The sequence below is a fragment of the Tasmannia lanceolata genome, unplaced genomic scaffold (genome assembly GCF_043159265.1).
Source record: "Tasmannia lanceolata isolate RefF3 unplaced genomic scaffold, GAP_Taslan_0.1 ptg000004l, whole genome shotgun sequence".
NCBI lineage: Eukaryota > Viridiplantae > Streptophyta > Magnoliopsida > Canellales > Winteraceae > Tasmannia > Tasmannia lanceolata.
In genome coordinates, this window is record NW_027518681.1 from 14,052,664 (window position 1) to 14,069,690 (window position 17,027).

At 39.8% G+C, this 17,027-nt stretch overlaps 1 protein-coding gene across 1 annotated transcript; it reads left to right on the forward strand.

The window, feature by feature from the left end:
• Positions 1 to 13,318: 13,318 nt before the first annotated feature.
• Positions 13,319 to 15,808, forward strand: LOC143875602 (GRAS family transcription factor). Its single transcript, XM_077377204.1, has one exon. It carries the CDS (start codon positions 13,569 to 13,571, stop codon positions 15,375 to 15,377), a length of 1,809 nt encoding a protein of 602 aa, XP_077233319.1. The 5' UTR covers positions 13,319 to 13,568; the 3' UTR covers positions 15,378 to 15,808.
• The last annotated feature ends 1,219 nt before the right edge of the window (positions 15,809 to 17,027 follow it).

A 17,027-nucleotide genomic window follows, 5' to 3' on the forward strand; every position in this document is an offset into this window, starting at 1 on the left:
TTCTCTTCCAAGCCTTTCTCTGTACATGAAGTTTCCATTCCAGTTATTCAACAGATCTATGATTAATAAATCTCTCTCTCTCTCTCTCTCTCTCTCTCTCTCTCTCTCTCTCTCTCTCTCTCTCTCTCTCTAAGTTGGGCACAAAAACACCATACTATGTGATAATGTGAACATCATTCAAGCAAAAAATGTGTCTTTATGAGGTAAACACAGAGACTAAAGCTTGAGAGATTAAATTTACGAGTTCACTGCGCAAACAATAATTTCAATAATCCACCCTGGGACACAAAGCATACATGTGTGATCAAGACCATTGATTTGGTAGATCCCCCATGAGTCGACCTACGTGATCTTAGTCCCATGCCCACATGTACGTCTCATTTGTAAGATCAGCGTCAACCTAAAACAGCGGTTTAACTTCTAAAAGTGGGCTCCTAACGATGTTTTATTTGATCATGGTTGTAGGATCATCCAATTATAGACATTTATGAGGCATAGAGCCTCTTTTCTTTGTTTCCTCTTTCCTTGTGTGGTGTTGCATGCACATGTGTGACCTACATCTTGGAGTTATTCAGTGTAAGATACTTACATGTTTTATTCTTCTTTTTTACATATTTAATTCTACTTATTTTAGGTGATTTTGTTGCTATCGGTAGGCTATTTGCATACATCTAAACGCCATTAGGCGGATATGCAGCTATTTTTAAGAAAAGGCACACATGAAGGGGTGGAAATATCATTTTCCACTATTATATGGTTGTTTGTTATGTGAGGCATTTGATAGCTATAATGAAATGTATATTTATAAATTATTCAATAGCTATAAAAAACTACCATTTACAAGATATTTAATATTTATGAAGAAATTTACAATAACAAAGTATTTAATAGCTAAAAGGGAGATTTACATTTTACGAGGTTTTAAATAATCCTCGGGGGTCCACTTAAGTTTTCCTATCACATATGCTATGGAGATTGTGTGCGAGCGCGTGTGGATTTGCTAGGGATCATTGCAGCCACCATTTCAGAGGCCGGTTGTTGCATGAGAGAGCAGCCACCTCAGATGAATTAAATGAATAAGACAAAATATGTTGAAAAGTGAGCCTATGTGGTTGCTCTCTCATGCAACAGCCGGCCCTTGAAATGCCATCTGCGATGGTCCCTAGCAAATCCTATATATCTATCTATATATCTACTAAAATAAGCTGAGAGGAAAAAGCCCAAGCTTTTTCAAATTTTTTGAAAATTCGGTGGAATTGACACCTCACTTTTTTTAAACTTTTGCTAACAAAGGCACCCATTCAACCCACATATTTTCAATCCTACCCCTCCTTTATACTTTTTAACAAAAGCACCCATTCAACCCACATATTTTCAATCATACCTCCTTTATGCTTTTTAACAAAGGCACTACCAACCCCAGGCTGGACTGGTAGCCACCTTCTAATTAAGCTGGGTGGTCGCATGTGCAAAGTGTTGGACGTTTCCTAAGTTTGAAGTTTCAAAACTCATAGTTTCCTCTTTGTTGGGAATTCTAGAACATAGGTTTCTAAGTTCTAGAGTTGCTAAAATTGGTGTGGCTTTGCATTCTAATCCACCTTTCTTCAATATAAGGTAACCCTTTGGTTTCGGAAATGTTTTGGAAGGCAACTTTGCAAAATTACACTTGCTAACTTATGCCTAAAGGATTCAAACGAATTTAGGCAATAAAGGAAAGTCCTATGGGAGCATTTTGCCTACAAAAGAGACCATTGGTCCCTCTTCCTATTACCATACACGTTGAGAGCTTGCCGAGAGGATGAGAGTTTGTTGAAATGAGGTTACCGAGTGGTGTGTGAAGGAAAAGAAGAACGGAAGGGTGTTTTTGCGACTTCGCTGTGCTCGGAAAAGGACGGAAGGATTATTGGAATACAAGCTTCTAAGTGGTGGCCATGGTGAAAGGTACATCAAACCCATCTCGTTCAATTCAAGTTTTTCTTTGATTTTTCATTGCCAAAGATCCAGAGGGATCATTAAGTAATGTTTTAGAATAACACAAAGAGCACTTTAGTTTCATATTTACATGTTATCATGCTTTGTGCCATCCATAGCATGTTTAAGTTCCATTAATATCATGTCCTAGCTAGATCATATATTCTAGAGGGTAAGAATTAAACATGTAATATTTGACTTGAGTTATGATTTAGAAGTAGAGACTGACTTCAGCCGAGTGGCATTGGTGGCAAACTCATTCTATACCAAATCTCGGTTTATAACATATGCCAGGCGTTACAGAGTTATAATTGAGGTACTGAGTCCTTTAATCAAGGTAAAAATTCAATTAATTTCCATCCCCAAGTTGGAAGATCTAGGAGTGAATTCCTACACCATGCTTTTTAGTGTGTACTATAGATACGAGGCTGACTGTGATTGATCTAAGCTAGTTATATTGCAGACCTCACCTTAGATGGTTTAATTCCCAAAAGTAAGTCATAGTTGGTGATCCTAGCTGCATCTATACGTTTAAAAGTAGCTGAAGTGATAAACACGTGTGTTGTGCTTAATGAAATAAAAAGAAAGAAATTTGTTCCTCCAACGCTCAGTGTCATATCAAGCGCCAGTATAAAGGGGTCCTCCACACAAATTATATGTGAAAATGCACACTAGTGAATGTATTGCAATTGGATGGTAGGTAGTCTGCCTTAATCACATTCTTGGAGGCAATTCGAACCTATCTTCCTATCTACCTCACAGTGGTTGACACAGTGCCCAAATACAATCCTAAATTTTCTGTCAAGTGCGATTTTGTCTCATGGAATATCGCTTGTTTGGATTGTAGGAAATTTTCTCTCGTCGAATATCCCTGTTTGGATTGCAGGAATTTTCCAGAATTTCCTGCTTTTCCATTGTCAGATTTCTCGTGAACGAGAAGTAACTCGTACCACCATCCATCAAATTATATTTAGAGGGACCTTCGATCTATAAGTAATAACGATACCATTCCCACTTCTCTTAAAAATGTTCTAGGAGACTTTTTTTGTGCCAAGCAATGCTATATCGACCAGTTCCTACGCATTATTATGGTTGGTGCAAAGAGTAAGGTCACTTCTCATAACTTGTCCATAGCATTTCTTGGCACAATAAAGCACCTCAATACAAGTTAGCCTTTATCTCGACACTTGGCCCATTAGCAACGTTAGAGCAAGCAGACATACCCCACAGGAGCAGACAAGGTCAATCATTTACTGCGAATGTTAAAGCTTATGGTATTTGGTCTAAATTCTCTCATACGCCCAAATAAATTCTCTCTTTCATTATCACTCTGACTAAACATTACACTTATTTTTCCTTTTCTTTTCATTCAAAGCCTAATGCCTCAAAATCTTTGCTGTTATGATGGTATGTTGAAAGTTCGATTCTACCATTGATGATACCATTTTTGAATAAAAGGCAGTAAAACAACGGCTGCATCATTTTTCACTAAATCAACGTGCATTGTTACAATGTTCTATCATGCTCCTTGGCTGCCACACCATTTTAATACTTCCTCTTTTTTTTTTTTTCATATCTTACCCAATTTTTTGATCGATCTTCATCGAGTTAAATGCAAATCACGGGGTTTTCTAGTGTTGGAAATTAAAGCTTCTTCTTACTCTTGCCTGCTACCCAAGAGGCATTAATTCTTCTCTATGTGGATGGCCCCCTCCTGCAGTTTGGGTACAAGCCTATTTATGTTTTGGTCCAACAAATGAAAGGCTTGGATCATCCTATGAAGTGGCCCCACTGTACTTTTTGAAAATTAGGAGCATATGTACTTAGAGGACACCATATAAAACCTCCTTGCACAAAACAGTACTAATTTATTGAACAGATAGTTTGAGTTATGCTAATTCATGTAGCAGGGTTCAATCACCATTGAAAGCATTAAAAGAAGTTTATGAATGTTTGTGATACGTGATTAGTGAACTGCTAAATTTTATTTCAGCAAGAAAGTGAGTTTGTTGGAGAGCTCTTGTTTGAAGCTTTCAAGCTATCAATTGTTGACTGCTCAACAACTAATTTTAAATCAAAATATAAAAATGTAAATTAAATACAATTATGGCCTCTTAAGATAGCGCTAAAAGTTATTTGCATATAATCTTATACGCAAATGGTTTTGAACCTAACTATTATTATTTGCAAATGATAGACTAGAGAGTTTTAAAATTAATATAAGAGGAATGCTAGACTGAAGGGAGCCCTTGCACAAATGTAAAAGTCAACGAATGTTTAACGCGCATGTGCAGCCAATTGGAGAGCCCTCTCGTCTCATTTTTCCAAGGGCTCCCTTCTTTCTAGCATTCCTCATAATATAATTAACAGCTTCCAAAGGGGTTTTAATGCCTCATTTACAAATAAGATGAAGCCAAAATAATCTTATATGCAAATAAAAACCACTTTTGGTGGCATCCAAAGAGACCTAATGTCTCCTTTATAAACCGGAGATTAAATCAAAATAATCTTATTGGCAAACAAATGGATTAATCACCATCCTATTTGGATTCTATTCTGATTCTCTTATATATGTAATGGAAAAAGTTAAAATTAAGATTTAATTCAAAAGATTCCAATAAAAATTTCAGTCCGACCGGAGCTAAATCAGAATACCACCTCCTTGAGCGGGAAACTGATTTTGGCATTTCCCCCTTTAATTTTGCCCCCGTTGATTCTGTTCATTTAATCTCAGAATAGTACACCGATCCCAGAGCCTGATTCCGGCAATCCTAACACATAAAGCGTATTTTCGTACCTTGACTCCCACCGTTTGGATCTAAAGATGCTCCCTTGGATTTTATGGCTATGTTTACATTCCAAAATAATTTTGAACTCTCGGATACGGATCCAATGGATATGGTTCGTAACCAATTATTGTGCTTAGATCCTATCCATTCTCATCCATTGGATCTATTATACCCCTAATCTTCCAAAATAATTCATGTTTCCCAATAAAATCGTTTAAAAATAAAAGGACGGATTTACCGATTGGAATAAAGGTGTGTAAGCATTAATTTCCTTGGAGAATATATTTTTATTATTTTTCTATTTATTTTTAGAGGAACGATAGATACATGGGAGCCCTTGCATAAAGAGCTGCAAAAGGGCTCTTGATTGGATCCACATCATCAAATGTAACTGATTTTGCTTTTTCAATTGATTTTAAAATGTAACTGAAAATGACGTGGATCCAATGAAGGGCCCTTTTCCAGCTCTTTATGCAAAGGGCTCCCTTGTATCTATCATTGCTCTTATTTTTAAGTGACCGAGTTACACTTTTAAATAACATGGATCTTTAGGAGAATAAAGAGACAAAGCACAACTTATTGTGGGAAAGAACTACCCGTAGTCTTCCTTTTCTATGCACATGGTAGATAAAACCATAGAGATACATTAGAAGATTTTTCTCCCCAGAACAATTACAAGAACAAAACTCAGTTTGGTTGCACAATATCTTGACTTTTGTAGGGTTTTATGTTGGTTTTGTTGCCCACATCAGCAAAAACCTTTGTTGATTGTATGTAGAGTTTCAAAGTACCCCAAAACTACTTGGATTATCTTCTCCTTGTATGCCTACGTGACATCAGTATGCTACTAGCCAAATTCCAAGCAAAAAAACACAATCTTGTGATATGATTGATGCTCTTTCTCTCGTCTAGTCCGATGGATGCTATAGCACCGACCTATTCCGCCTATCACTTATGAAATTTGTTTAATGACTTTCGTGAATCAAAAGACGATCGAATGGATGGAGATCGTCATCCCCGTTGTGAACTCTTGACTGGCAACCACTAATGCATAGGCGAGTAGCTTTGTTGCCGGTTAAAGATGTACCGGCTTCTTCTGTATCTGCCGGCCTATCCGGCCTTCCTCAGTTTTTACTCCCTCCTTCTGATCAAATGAAATCAAGCTTCCCGTATTTGTCTGTGCCTTCTTCTAACGTAAGCAACAACGACTACTCGTGCCATTGAAAGCTGTCCTCGTTTCTATATATTGGTAACGACACCCTCTACCACTGCTCTATGAGGTTGACAACCAAACTCTACTTACCACTACTCTACGAGGTAATAAACTAAGAGGAGGGTATTTGGCTTGTCACCTCCCGGTTGACGACCAAGTTTTGATTCACCCCTACTCTACGAGGTAGCTACGTGCGTGCAAGCAACCAAACTAGAAATGCCTAATTCAAGCTTAATAGGGGCAGCGTGGGTTATCAGTTATTTGTTGACATATAGGGGGAGAGTTTGGTCAATTGCCACGTTAGTCTCACAGCATGAATGAAGCTGCTTTTGTGTAATTGGTATGCAAATTTAAGTAGTGGCATGAAACATTGAAAGTGACAGGGCTCACACTCGTCACCCAATGATAGTGATGTATTTAATTTGAAGCTTAAAAACCTAGACATTGCGTCAGAACTGACGCACCTGAAGATTTTATTTATGTAGATGTTTCATATTAATTAATGATCAACGGCCATTATTAATGTTTATTAACTTTATTTTAATGACGAAAATGCCCTCTTTATGGTCAGAGTGGCTGTCCCTTTATAACCACCGAGTTTTTTGCCATTATAGCTCTTCTTCTTTTGGCCAAAACATGTCTAGTATAGTAAGAGAAAGCGACTGAGGATTGGTGCTATTCTTGTTTTGGCCAGCCGTGATTGAGTTCTCCTGCCCTGTTGTTGCCCCTTGTTTTAATATTAATATTGGCGCTCCTCTCTGGTTGGCTGTAACAATCACGGAAAGAAAGGTATGAACAGCCAATTAGACAAGTTTAAATAAAGAGGTGATCTTATCTCCTGTGTCTATCCATAATCACCGTTTGGTTGGCCCTATTGTGACGGAGAATTTTGCCATTGGTCAATTTTTACAAGGAAAATGGCTATTAGGATCCTTCCCTTGTGTCATTTAAGCTTCTCCAGATAAAAGGTAAACCGTTGGTTTTTGGAGTCCAATGCTGATAAGACCAGGGCCGTCAGTTTCTTAATGATGTTCTACAATATCAATGGTCTTCATTTCACGAATATGTCCCCAATAGGGCCAAGAAATTGCTTTCACGCGTTGATTCTGATAATGTTTTTTTGCTAGGTGTGCGATTGGGGTAGTGTCTGGTTGAGCTTTTGCTAAAAAATGAATTGGAATCAACCCGAACCCCACCCAACCCGATTTTATGGTAAAATCTCAACCTGAATTCCTGAAATTCAACCCCAGTTGCACACTTACTTTCTGCCTAGAAACGTTGCATGGCAAGGGTGTAATATCTCCTTAGAAATATGCTAGCAGTTAAGAGCATAAGTAGGGTCCACCCATTTGACGGCCCAAAATCATTCTCCGTAGACTGTTAACTAGAGGTGCAACTTGTGTCGGGTCGGGTTGGCTTGTGCTTTTGCTAAAATAAAATAAAAAAAGGATTTGGCATCGACGCTTTTGCTAAAAAACTGAATTGGCATCAACCCGAACAGGAACCAATTTGATGGCAAAAGCTCAACCTGAATTCCCAAAAATAGACCAGAGTTGCACCCCCATACTGTTAACTTTTAGATTGACTCGCAAGGCGGTGCCAATTTCCCAAAAATCAACTTGAGCTGTTCCCCTATGGTTCATTTTTAGAGATTGACTAGCAAGACATCTCCTCTTAACGAGAGAAAAAGATCATGTTACAATGGGCACATCCCATCGGGCATCAGGATGGTTGATCTGAGGGTCCATCGCCGGGTGACCCACTGCTACAAGTTTGGTGCAGAACCAACCGTTAAAATCAATAGCAAAACCACACAGATGTTTAGAATACAATCATAAATAGAAAATGATGTGTAATTTGATTGATGATTGAAGATCCTCTGCAGCGTTTGACAGACGATCTTCTACTGCCTATCTGTATGACTTGATCTTTGACGGCAGTTGACAACTGCTAGTATTTCACCCGTTTGTTTGTTTGTTTGTTTGTTTTTTGTTTTTTTGAAATGGTGAAACTTTATTAGAAAGAAATGGCCACGATCACTAGTGTTTCACCCAACAATTTAACCAAGTAATAATCTTGATGTAGTTAGACTAAGAGCTATGCTAAATAATCGCATCTTAAAAGGATAAGGTGCATTGTTTACCCTTATACCTGTTATTGATCACTTTGGGCAATGAGTAAATCAAATAGTTTCACGCTTAATCGCATTCATAATTCATCAATCTAAATTGATGATCTAAGATTAATGATTTCCTACTTAACGTCTTAAACAAAGATCTTTTTGCAAAATTAATGGGGGCGAAAATCAACATGTTTGGCAAAGGGTCCAGAATATATGCTCCGATAAGACTAGGATAAAAACAATAGTAATGACCAACAATTTTTATACGCGCGCTGTAGTCTGTACACATGGAAGTGGACCCAACTTGTGGAGGTATTATTTAAGTATTTATAGTTAAACAATGAGTTTTACTCATTTTAGGATGTCTTACTATTTTTTGGAAAAAAAAAAAAAAAAACTATTATTTGTTGCAATTAGGATTTTGAGCCATATAGATAGCGTTGTGACCAAAATGAAATCAATTTTTCTCTCTAGATAGCGTTGCCCAATTCTTCTGCGAACATTGAGTAAGAAGAAACTGCAATTTTGAATCCAATAATCAGTTTTGGAATCAAAATCAATCCTTAAAATCCGAAAAATAAAATAAAATTTGGGTCTCAATTGTGCTTACTGTCGTCATCGCACAAGAAACACAAACGTACATAGAGAGAGAGGGGGGAGTGGTCAGTGTGTTTACAAAAGCTCAGAAAATTTTGAATCCAAGCTCAGAAAAGTTCAGTAGACGTTCCCACATAATCAGGAACGGAAGATGAAACAAATGATGTTTTGGCCTTTGATTTCAACTCCACGGCACTAATTACACGGTGTCAATCGCGTCTTTTACGTTTCAGCAAATCAATCATCAATAATTATTCACTTTGACTATTTTGTATAGGAAGGGGATATAATATTTCACCGCCTTTCCTAGCATTTGCACCCTCTTTTGTTTTCATTTCTCTAGGAAGAATACAAAACAAAAATGAGGTTAGTTTGGAAAGGGGGTGGAATATGTTGTTTGGAGGACTCTCCAAACCACCTCTTATTATTCCTATTTAAAAGTCTTAAGCTCATCTCGACTTCATGGAGTTTAAAAAGGCTCTTATTTTCACCACATTTTATTTAATTTTGTCAGGGTACTAATCTTTATACTAGTAAATCTGAATTTATTTGAATTAATGAGGTTTTGGATCACTTGATAATACACCACCTCCTTTATCAACAATTTAATAAAATAAAATGGAATTAGCCGCAGGAACACTTTCCTTATATATATATATATATATATATGAGGAAAAGGATTGTGAGCTTGAGCGTTGGAACCTTATGGTAAGCTTGAGCTCTCAAACCAATGAGGCCCACATTGTTAGGATGATCCAAAGCATTCACTAGAAAGGGCCTTACACAGATAGGGTGTGTACAAAAAATCAGCTCCATAGGATCATCCTAACCCATCCATTTGTGGAGGTCAAAATGGACAGACCACAAATCTACCCATTTTTGCCCTCCACTTTTGGAGGGGTTAGGATGATTTAATGAAGCTGATTTTTGGTACACACCCTATCTATGATAGGGCCTTGCAAATGAATGGTTTGGATCCTCATAGAAATTGTGGGACCCATGTGAATGGTGCACTCAAGCACACCATTCGGTTCCAATGCTCAAGCGCACGAACATATTCCTCTCTCTCTCTCTCTCTCTCTCTCTCTATATATATATATATATATATATATATATATATATATATATATATATATATATATATATATATAATCTTAACCATTACCTATAGAAAGAATGGGTTGGATGAGTCAAACAACTATGGGAGATGGTGTATTTAGTGGGTTGCTCAGGTTGAGCGATACCTCAGAAACCTTTCCTTATATATATATATATATATCGTCTCGTATGTGAGTTCGGCTCATTATCAAAACATGAGGTGTAATAGCTTCTGACAGCTTGCCAAATAATAAAAGACAAGGTGAGTTTGGCTTATTATCAAAACATGGCAGTGCCAATATATATTGCAAATAGACACGAACTTAACTCTCTCTCTCCCTCTCTTTAGTACGTGAGTTCGGCCCATTATCAAAACACGAGGTGTAATAGCTTTTGACAGCTCACCAAATAATAAAAGACAAGGGGAGTTTCCCTTATTATCAAAACATGGTAGCGCCAATATATATATTGCAAATAGACACGAACTCAACTTGACGCATGTGCTTCGGCTAGCTGTCAAAGACTGACTAACAACTTTTGGGGGATTATAATAGCTAGCTAAGCATATAGGACAATGTGAGTTCGTGCCTATAATCAAAACATAGTTGTGCCCATAACCATTGGTTACACCTTTTGGTTAAAGAGTTCAAACCAATAAGAAGATGTAGCTTCTTGGAAAGCTTGGCTCTAACACAGCTGGGAATAGAGGAAATCATCATTCCTAATATAAAAAAAATCATGAAGGTGAGCTTGTGCAAGTGGCCTACTAATTGGTATAAACTAAATGTTGATAAGGACGTATTATTAGAAATTATCTGGGCAAGGTTTTCTTTTCTTTTCTTTTCTTTTGCTCATTTTTATCGTATATCTTCGAATGTGGTAGCTGAAACTGGAGCCTCATTAGATGAGCTAAGATATTGCAAAACTTTAGACCTCACCAATATTTGGGTTGAATCTAATAACCAACTCCTGGTTAATCTCATTAAAAGCAACAATAAGCATCCCTGGTTTATCCATTATTTTCTCAAAGATATATTGTCTCTCATTTCTAGTATGAATTGTTTCATACCTCACAAATATAGACAAGGCAATTGTGCTGCAGATTCGTTGGCTAATCATGCTTGTTCTCCTCGACTTAATAATACTTTTTGGAACTGGTCTGATCTCGGTTTTTAGAGGCAAGGTGACATGTCCTCTTGTACTTCTTCATCTCTATTAATAAAATATCAGGTGCCGCACCGGGTTCCTAGATAAATTCCGGGTTAAAAAAATAAAAAACTTATCATTAGAGAGTGAGTGAGAGAGATCACTGGAAAGGGTATTTTGCTTTCAAGGTATTTTAATTCCACATTTTAAAAATTTCTTGATGTTGTAAACTTAAAACCCCAAAACAGAAATCGTTAGTGATGGATTTTGCTGCAAAACAATGAAAATAGAACCATGCTGAAATGGTACAATTTCAAATAGAAACTCTATTTATTGGGGGCTTCTTCTTCCTCCTTTCTCTTTTTTCCCTGTTTCAACTAAAACACACGGGAACCTTTTGCATATGTTCTATGAAATTGTAGGTTTTTCAAACCCACGAGTCAATCAACCTTCTCAAAACAAAACCCATTGTAGCTCCCATATTCGCTAGAGATGATAAAATATAGAAGATGTGCATGCTTTTTATGTGTTATCAACTATCATGCTTTCTATAGTTTATCAGGAGATTATGCCTGAACTGAAGCCTTAGAAACTTCTTAATCAAATGGTAATCAAATCTCAGCATATTCAATCATTTAATCTAATCTGTGTAAAATTCTTCACTTCAACCCTTTCTTCTCTCCCTTTTCATTATAAATTAAGGAAAATGATAAGGGCAATTTTTGTGAGTAGAAAATAGAGGCAGACCTTCTCAAATGTCAGTTATTTAATAGCTATAACGAACTTTACATCTATAAGGCATACATGCGGTTTGTTACACATGCCGGGCGAGCAGCCATGGTCCTGGTATAGGTCCCCCGCCATTCTCTCTCTCTTGTATCTTTTACCTAAGATATTTAATGCTAGAAATAAATTTACATTTATAAGATATTTAATACTCATCGGATGTACATTTGTAAGGTTTTGTATAATTTCGGGGCCACTTATGAGATTTTATATGGTGTGTGTGAAATCCAGTCGTTTTCAAGAAGTATTGTGGGGCCCATTTCATAGGACAAATCCGAACCGTTCACCTGTTCGGCCGCAACCTATTTACATTGTTGCCCAACACCAACAGTGAGCGGGTTTGGAATGTGTTAAGAAAAATTCTGGACTCTCTCACTCCTACACAGTTGACAGTACACACCATATAATGGCTACTGATATTGGCACTACGATGGGCTTTTTGGGAACTGTAATAAATTGTGACAGCTTGTTTAATGATGAAAGACAACATGAGATAGTGTCAATATCAGTAGAGCCCATAAAATACGTAGATGTTGTATAGGTATATTGTAATTTTTGTTATGGACGCAATCTCACCTTGTCCTTTCAATTTAAAAAGCAGGCGAAGCAGGGGCGTCAACATTCCCGGGTGGGGGTGGAACGGGATCGGCGATAGAGATGGTCAATTCTGAATTAAAGAGAAGAAAGAAAGAAATTGATAAAAAGGAAAGGGTGAGAATTGGAGATAAGCCTCCGATAAGCCTCCGATAAGCCTCCCATCAACTCGATTGCGTGTCAAATCGCTCCACCCAGTGACGGCGACGACGTGATTCGCCTCTTTCTCCTCATTTTTATTTTAAAGGGATTTGGGGCTATTTTTTATTGATTACATAATTCTTTTTTAGAAAATAACTGAATATTGCTTTTATCGGAAAAACGTCACCCTCTCTTTGTTTCATTTCAACCGTCCCGCTCCCACGGTCCCACCACTCCCTTTGTCTAATTATCTCCTCCTCACTGGGCCCATACGCCGTCCAAAAAGAAAAGGATATAATTTACAGCAAGCGGGCGGGCTAACTCGCCGCTTTCCGAACGGGAGAGCGAGAAATTTTTACTCTCATTTCTAGGAACCTTTTTTACCGTGGTAAAAAGGGTTGGGTGGGACCCACAAATCGTCAGCCTTTCGTTAGATCTGCAAAACGGACGGCGAAGATCATGTGACTGTGAAAGAACTATGATGAGGTAAGCGAGACGTGACAGGTACGCCGTATACGGACGTGGCAAGTTGATATTGGGCGTAGTACACGTGTCAGCTGTATTCCGGTGGTGTCACTTCACTGAAAGTGGGGACCACAGAGAGAGTGGGACGCCACGTCATGCTGTGCGCACAACATGGGAGGGCCGATGGCTTCTGGAAAGCAACTCGTGCATGGCCGAGAAGATAGGGTTTCCCCTTTCTTTGATCACTGCCTACTTTCTTTCTTTTTTCGAAATTTTTTTTTTTATCGGTTGGGTGGGGTCCCGTATGTGTTGTCGGTTTTCTCTTTTCCGACGACTTTCTCTCTCCTGCCTCTCAAGGCGTTGGATTTTTGACGCTTTTTTAAAAGCAAAGCCCTCGCTTCCCTTTCAAAACCCCTCTCTCACTCTCTCTTTCTCTCTCCCTCCAGCAAAGTCCTCTCCCTTGGGTTTCAAAACCTCCTCCACTTCACCCTCTCTCTCCAAAAAACCCAGTCTCTTCTATATCTTATTCTGTTTCAGAAATCTAAGCCCCACTTCATTTTATCTGCTCAATGCGAGCACCTACTATCTTAGTCATGTTTCCCAGGTAAATATCATCGGAGCAGTAGAGTTTTCCTGTGGGTGAGAAATGGCGTATATGTGCACTGATAGTGGGAATCTGATGGCGATCGCACAGCAAGTGATCCAGCAGCAGCAGCAACAACAACAGAAGCAGCAGCAAGAGCATCAACAGCAGCAGCAACAGCAACAGCAACATCTCAACACCTTCTCCTTGAACCCGTGGGGGCCACCATCCAACCCTACCACCACCCTCTTCACCAAAACCACAGATGACCGTTTCGCTTTCGGCTACTCCGACGCTTTCCCTTTGGCCGGACCATCAGACGCCGGCCCTTCTTTGTTCCCACAACTCGACCACGTGGTGCCCGGTTTCCGGATGTCAGATTTGGGCGCCGACGGTGGTGGGTTCGAATCGGACGAGTGGATGGAGAGTCTCATGGGCGAGTCCACCGAGAGCTCTGAGATACCCACCGAGTCGTGGCACCACAACAGCAACCACTTCTCTCCCATTCTTGTCTCCGACTCCATAGTCTCCTCCTCCTCCAATCGACTCGCCCCCGATCTAAATCGAATCGTTTTCTCTGACGCCCAGAAGAAAAACGCCAATCAGATCCACCCACCTCCTCCTCTGCAAATCCAAACTTGGCTACCTCCGCCTCCACTGCCTATGCTGAAGGAGACTTCGTCCTTGCCTCCGGTGACTCGGAAGAAGAATGACCCGGCCATTTCGCCCAACTCGCCAGAAACCGAGTCGCCCACCTCATCGCCACTTCTCACATCTCTCTTGGACTGCGCCCGGATTGTGGACTCCGATCCCGACCTCGCCGCTAAAACCCTTGTCCGTCTCCGTGAATCGACGTCGGACCGCGGGGACCCAACGGAACGCGTGGCGTTCTACTTCGCTGAAGCTTTATACGGGCGCCTTCTCGCCCGGAAAACGAGTCAGCTCTCTTTCGATTCCTCTCCCGAGGATTTTACCCTATCCTACAAAGCCCTCAACGATGCCTGCCCCTATTCCAAGTTTGCCCATCTCACCGCAAACCAAGCGATTCTGGAGGCGACCGAGTCAGCGGATCGGATACATATCGTGGATTTCGGGATTGTTCAAGGCGTTCAGTGGGCGGCGCTCCTTCAAGCTCTCGCCACCAGATCCGCCGGAAAGCCCTCCAAAATCCGTATCTCCGGCATTCCAGCTCCTGCACTAGGCCACTCTCCCTCCGCCTCTCTGCTCGCCACCGGAAATCGCCTACGCGACTTCGCCAGGCTGCTCGATATTAATTTTGAGTTCGAACCCGTTCTTACCCCGATTCGCGAACTTGACAAATCCAACTTCCGAATCGACTCGGACGAGTTCTTGGCTGTTAACTTCATGCTCCAGCTCTATAATCTCTTGGGTGAGACGTCGGACGAGGTACAGAGGGTTCTCCGGTTAGCCAAGTCGCTGAACCCCAAGGTTGTGACGCTTGGCGAGTACGAGGCGAGTTTGAATCGGGTTGGGTTTTTGGATCGGTTTAGGAACGCGTTGAGATATTACTCGGCGGTTTTTGAATCGCTGGAGCCAAGCATGGAGAGGGAGTCGGAGGAGCGGGTCCGGGTGGAGAGACTTCTTCTTGGACGGCGGATCGCGGGCGTGGTCCGGCCCGGAGAAGGAGAGGAGAGACGGGAGAGAATTGAAGAGAAAGCAGAGTGGAAATCAATAATGGAAAAGTGCGGGTTTGAATCGGTTTGTCTCAGCCATTACGCTATAAGTCAGGCTAAGATCCTCCTCTGGAGCTACGATTACAGTTCTAGTTATTCTTTGGTAGAATCCACTCCTGCTTTTCTTTCTCTCTCATGGAATGATACACTGCTTCTCACCGTCTCCGCTTGGCGGTAGACAAACAAATTCCACCTTTAATCAACATATCCTACCTGGGATTTGTGTTCTACAAAATGATAAGTTTCTTTTCTAACATTTCTCTTGGACATTACGAAATTTATTCCGCCATGAATGGGGGTGTGGATTATCCGGAGCTTTTTCAACAAGGTAGTAGCTTGTTAGGGAAACAACTGGTTATCTGGGTTCGGCGTTTCTTTGTGGAATAAGCAAATCTCGCCATTGATTGGCCTGTTTGGTGCTTGTTAAACCAAGCAAATGGCATTTTATTTTGACAGAACATTTTTGTTTTTGCTGCAGATTTGTGTAGTAGGACTTCAAGTGTAAAAAGAAATGGTTTTTCTTCTCTTTTTTTGTTGTTTTAGGGTCTGTACATAGTTCTGATACAGTGCTTGATTTTAAAAAAGCAGATAACTTTGAGCTTAGTTTTCTATTTCCTCCATCTCTGGTTTGCAGAAGATTGGGTTGTGACGATTTTCATGTTCCTATTTAAAGTAGTTGGTCAGAGCAATTGCATATCACCTTTTTCACTATTTTTTTTTTATTGTTACCGTCCATGGCTGAGTAAGACTTGTAAAAATGAAAAGGGTCCTTTCCTCTAGGGTTTGTATTGTGCTAAAGAAGGAACAAGAGAGAGATGATTTCAGGCTACCTTTTTGAATTTCCATCTTTCGGTTGGAAAAGGATTGGGTAGTCGTCATTTTCAGGTTCCAATTCCAGATATTTGATCGGGTCAACTACTAGTTGTTTTTACTGTTCCTTTTCATTCATTTAAGAGCAGCAGTAAAAACAAGTTCTACCTTTTGCTTTTTTGAGTCTCTAAATAATGTTCATACTGTGCTCACTTTGGGTTCCATGAATGAATTAGGAAATACACAGATTGTTGTTAGTCCAGAGGTGTCTGGGAATTTAGTAATATTTTGAAAGTAATTGGGAGGAGGGTCCCTTATTTTGTGGGAGGGGGATTTATTTAGCGCTCTCTCTCTCTCTTGCAGCGTTTGTATTGTGGCTGTCGCTGTTGATCTGCTAGTGCGCTAAATACATAAATCTGAAACTTTGCCCTTCTTCGGTCTTGTCTCCGTTACCGTTTGATTTTTGGTTGCCGAGAATACCCTCATTTGCCTAAAATCAACGAATTTACACCGTCAATCTCGGAAAGAAATGAAAGCCGTTTTATTTTTACTCGAAAGTGAGACGGGACCTTTGGCTTTTACCAGAAAGTGATTCGGTAAATTTGACCACCCGGGAAAACTGTACTCTTCTACAAGAAATGCAAGTGCCGTCCCCACCCATCGGTCAAACCAAGTAGCCTACCTTTCAATTTCAGGGCCCATAGTTTTCAAACTGTGGTTGTGATTTAATCTGACTTACTAGGACGAACCAAAACATGCTTATGGCTTATGCCTCCAACCTCTCTCTACTCATTACTCTCAGACGGTAGAAATGTTACAATTGTGCCCATTGGATCCATTCAAATTTATTTTGAATCCTATCCAGAAAAGAGCCATAAAATCAGTAAAAATCAGACGTATTAGTAAAAATCCTCCTATGATCGCACCCATACACATAGGTAAGACCCAACGCACTCCAATGGACTGTCCAATTAAAAAAGCGTCGAGACCAAGACTAGGAAACTAATATCAAAACAAC